The 4,309-nt window shown below is 50.5% G+C and overlaps 1 protein-coding gene across 1 annotated transcript; it reads right to left on the reverse strand.

Moving 5' to 3' along the window:
• Nucleotides 1-646: 646 nt before the first annotated feature.
• On the reverse strand, nucleotides 647-2,170 carry Ivl (involucrin). The gene has a single exon (XM_036189731.1). It carries the CDS (start codon nucleotides 2,168-2,170, stop codon nucleotides 647-649), a length of 1,524 nt encoding a protein of 507 aa, XP_036045624.1.
• Between the last annotated feature and the right edge of the window lie 2,139 nt (nucleotides 2,171-4,309).

Raw genomic sequence — 4,309 nt, forward strand, 5'->3', positions numbered from 1 at the left:
CTGGTGCTATTTACCAGGATCCAGACGGAGCCTCCAGACATCCTAGGCATATTTCCAGTTCCTCTCCTCTCGTGAGGAGTTAGGCTGCAGGGAGAAGCACAGAGCTGTGCTCTGCTGTGGGCTAAGAGTGGAGGCTGTGTGACTAGCACAAGATGCTATTTATTGAATTAAGATAGGTAAACCACCCCCACCAGCCAGAATAAAGTCTCTGTTCAGTAATGTGTACTGAGTTTGTTTTTGTGCTCTTTCAGAGGCTGCTGAATGTGATGGCAGACAGAAAAGAAACAGTTAAAGTAAGTACAGGGCCGCAGGCTTTTCAGAATTTATTATATAATACTGTGCATATTCACAGATCCAGCCACAGTACTAGGAGTGAAGTCAACGTTGCTATACTAATGACAATCCCGCTGCGGGGGGAGAGGCTCTGATATCTAAGGGAGGGTTTGAGCTCCTTGGGGTGGATGCTGGCCCATAAACGTACTGTTTCCCTGTTTGTCATAGGCATGAAGAAGGCCAGGGCCAGACAGATTCATGGATGAGTGGGCCAGCCAGGGGCCTGAAAGAAGTGTGGTGGATGGTTCTCTTCCCTTGTGTGGGATGGTTGGAGAGTCTCTGGGGCACTAGGGTGGTTACTCTGGTTTTGGCATCACTGCAATTCCTGGTTCTGCCTCTGTTTCCCTGTAGTGAGCAACGTGTCTCCTTTCACTGGTAGGATTGTCCGAGACTCTTGGACTTGGCCAGTGCTTGCTACAACTTGCTCTGTTGGCTTATCTTGCTCTGTCAGGTGCTCTGGGAGTTGTTCATTCTTCTGTTCCAGCTGCTCATCTTCCCTTACTAGGTCTTGATCCAGTCTCTGGTCCAAGAGGTCCTTCTCCTTTTCTAGGTGTGGGTCATCCACCTGCTGCTCCCTTGGGGCTTTCTCTCGCTTGAGTGACTGACCTAGACTTTGTGTTCCTTGATAGCCATCATGCTCTGTCTCCTGCTGCTGCTGCTTTCCCAGGTGCAATTCTGGCTCATGCAGCTTCTGCTTCTGATCCTGTCCCAGGTTCAGTTCAGACTCCTGGGACTCCTGATGCTGCTGTTTTCCCAGGTGCAGTTCTGGCTCATGCAGCTTCTGCTTCTGCTTCTGATCCTGTCCCAGGTTCAGTTCAGACTCCTGGGACTCCTGATGCTGCTGTTTTCCCAGGTGCAGTTCCGGCTCATGCAGCTTCTGCTTCTGCTTCTGATCCTGTCCCAGGTTCAGTTCAGACTCCTGGGACTCCTGATGCTGCTGTTTTCCCAGGTGCAGTTCTGGCTCTGGTGGCTCCTGATCCCACTGCTTTCCCAGGTGAAGTTCTGGTTCACAGAGCTTCTGTTTCTGATGCTGTCTCAGATGCAGCTCCTGTGGCTCCTGGTGCTGCTGGTGCTGCCCCAGCTGCAGCTCCTGCTCTTGTGCCTCCTGTTGCTGCTGCTTCTGTCCCAGGGGCAGCTCCTGCTCCTGTGGCTCCTGATGCCTCTGTCCCTGGTGCAGTTCCTGCTCCTGTGGTTCCTGTTGCTGCTGCTTCTGTCCCAGGGGCAGCTCCTGCTCCTGTGGCTCTTGGTGCCTCTGTCCCTGGTGTGGTTCCTGCTCCTGTGGTTCTGGCTGCTTCTCTCCTGGGACCAGTTCCTGATCAGCAGCAGTTTCCTGCTGCTGACCCAGGTAGAGTTCTGGAGCCTGCTGCTTCTCCTTCTGGTGCTGTCTCAGACTTAGTTCTTGTGGTCTCAGTGTGCCTTGCTGCTGCTGCTGCTGCTGCTGTCCCAGGCACAGCCCCTGTGGCTCCTGTGGTGGCAGCTGCTTCTCCAGATGCAGTTCCTGCTCCTGCAGCTCCTGGTGTGGCTTTTTCACAGATACCTGCTGCTCTTGTGGTCCCTGCTGCTCCTCCTGCTGCTCCTGCTGCTGCTGCTGCTGCTGCTGCTGCTGCTGCTGCTCACATTCTTGCTCAGGCAGCCCCTTCACAGGGGTCATGCCCTTTTTCTCTTGTTTGGAGGAGCCCTTCTCTTGGGTCTCAGAGAATACCTTCTGGCACTGTTCAGGTTGTGAAGTTGGCTGCTTAATTTGTACCTGCTGAGTATGAGCTGGGAGACACACAGTCTTGAGAGATTCCTGAACCACAGCTGGCGCAGTCACTGGCAGTGTGTGCTGCTGGGACATCTCGGCAAGCTTCTATGGGCCAAACTGAAAAACAGAAGAGTCAGGGGTTGGGCTTAAAGCAAGGGAAACAGATGAACCTCTGGCTATACATACAGGATATACATAGTGTCCCTGATTCTTGGCATCCTTACTCCTGATGGGGGCATTCTCCAACTTCCGTAAGCTGTGATACCCAAAAGCAAGAGAGTTACGGTTGAGAACGGTGAGAGCACAGAGAAGCTCTCCTACTCAACGGAGGGCTCTTTCTCCAAAGAGGTTCTGCTGGAATGGGCTGGCTGTCAATCAACTTGCTGTTGTCTCGTCTTTCCCTGGGTCCCGGGAAGATGAGTTCTGGGATTATGTCACAATGTGAAGGAAACCTTTGAAAAAGAAAGATCTCACAGAGGACCCCAGGACTCTAGAAAGCTGAGTGTCTGTGCTGGAGGGGCTCTGGGAAGCCTTTGCAACAGCCCTGGACTGGAGTCATCCAGCACATCCCAGGCCCGACTCCCACCAAAACACTGTGGATTTCTGGGCAACTCACCTAGTCTTTCTGGGTTTCAATTTTTTTTTTCTCTGAAAAATTAGCAAGTTGGACTGTTCAGGCTGAAAGCTCCTTTTTTTTCCTTGATCTTCTGAAAGTGAGCTGTAGCCCCAGGGCCAGGGGTGAGGAGTGAGGGGTGGCTGGGGTGTTAGCGAGAATCGGAGCTTGTTATGACAAGTCTTGTACTTCTAATGGGATTTCCAGGCCTCTGTTCTGCCTGGGTTTCTCCACACAGAAAGTACGACAGCATATTTTCCTCTGCATACTACCCCACCCCTTGAAGGATAAGTAGTCTAGCTGAGTCTAGCCTCAGAACAATATCCACCCCCAGCTGGAGTTGACACCCCTAACCATGTTCTGGCCTATTGGAAGATTGCAGCCATGACTAAGGTCCCAGCAGCTAACACTCACCAGACTCACAGAGGAGAGAAGGCAGAAGCTTCCAGTGGTGTGTGGATCTGAGCAGAGACCAGGGCCCTTTATATTCCCGCCTAGCCTAGTTCCCAGGTTGGAGGTGGTGGACTGGTTTTACTACGCCAGCTCCTTTCTGACTCACCTGATATCTTAGGTGGCAAACCCCCCTAGGGCTCCCTTTTCCAGCTCCTGCCTGATCATGGGAGTGTGAAGGCTCAGCCACTTCTGGTTGAGATCATCTGACCTGGGCAGAGGAGGGGACAAGGGGGTGAGAAAGGTATCCTACTTTGTAACCTCAGCCAAACTTACCTTTCCATCTCAATGAGTTTGGCCTGATTTTTAGATCGGAGGATTCATTTCCAAGGGCATGGAATGAGGAACTTTGTGTTTTGGGGATAACCAGGACAAGATCTTTGGAAGGACAGGGCAAGGAATCACTTCTGAAGGGGCATGTGGTGGGCATTCTTCTAGGATAGGAGCCCATCTGTACTCAGCATCTGTGTCAGTACACATCATATTTCCTTTCTGTAAGGACATAGGCCATATCTTGGGGAAGGTCAAGTAGATAGCAGTAGGTGGCTTCCGCTGCCCCTTCCTCTGTGTGCCAGCCCCCACATCATACTCAAAGCTGTATTTATAGAAGTTCCTAAATATGCCATTCTCCTAAAAGCTTCTGGTTCACTCCAAGCAAGGAAACAGGAATTAGTTGAAACCAGATATGGTGTATGCATTGCATCTCATGATGATAATCAATGCTTTCTGTAATTATTTTTGGAAATGCACATGATACAAACCCACAACCAAATTAAAATTACCCATTGCCACCTCAGAACATAGTCTTTCTTTCTTTTTCTTTTTTTTGGGGGTGGGTGGGTGGGTGGGTAGGTGGATGGGCAAATTCTAGACAGGGTTTCTCTGTGTAGCACTGGCTGTCCTGGAATTTACTCTGTAGAGCAAGCTAGCCTTGAACTCAGAGATATACCTGCCTTTGCCTCCTGAATGCTAGAATTAAAAGCCTGTGTCATCACATCTGGCTTCAGAACATTTTCTAAAAATAGATTAGAAAACAGTTTAGAGCTGGTGTTTAAGCATGCCCCTACTCCAGAGCTCCTGGTAGCCCAACCCACATCTGATAAAATTCAGATTCACTGCTATAATCAACTTGACTTCAGTCTTTCTCTGAGACGTTGACACATGCTACC

The sequence above is a fragment of the Onychomys torridus genome, chromosome 6 (genome assembly GCF_903995425.1).
Source record: "Onychomys torridus chromosome 6, mOncTor1.1, whole genome shotgun sequence".
Lineage (NCBI taxonomy): Eukaryota > Metazoa > Chordata > Mammalia > Rodentia > Cricetidae > Onychomys > Onychomys torridus.

Coding starts and splice junctions, on each gene's coding strand:
- Ivl (XM_036189731.1), bottom strand. CDS start 2,170: ATGTCCCAGCAGCACACACTGCCAGTGACTGCGCCAGCTGTGGTTCAG.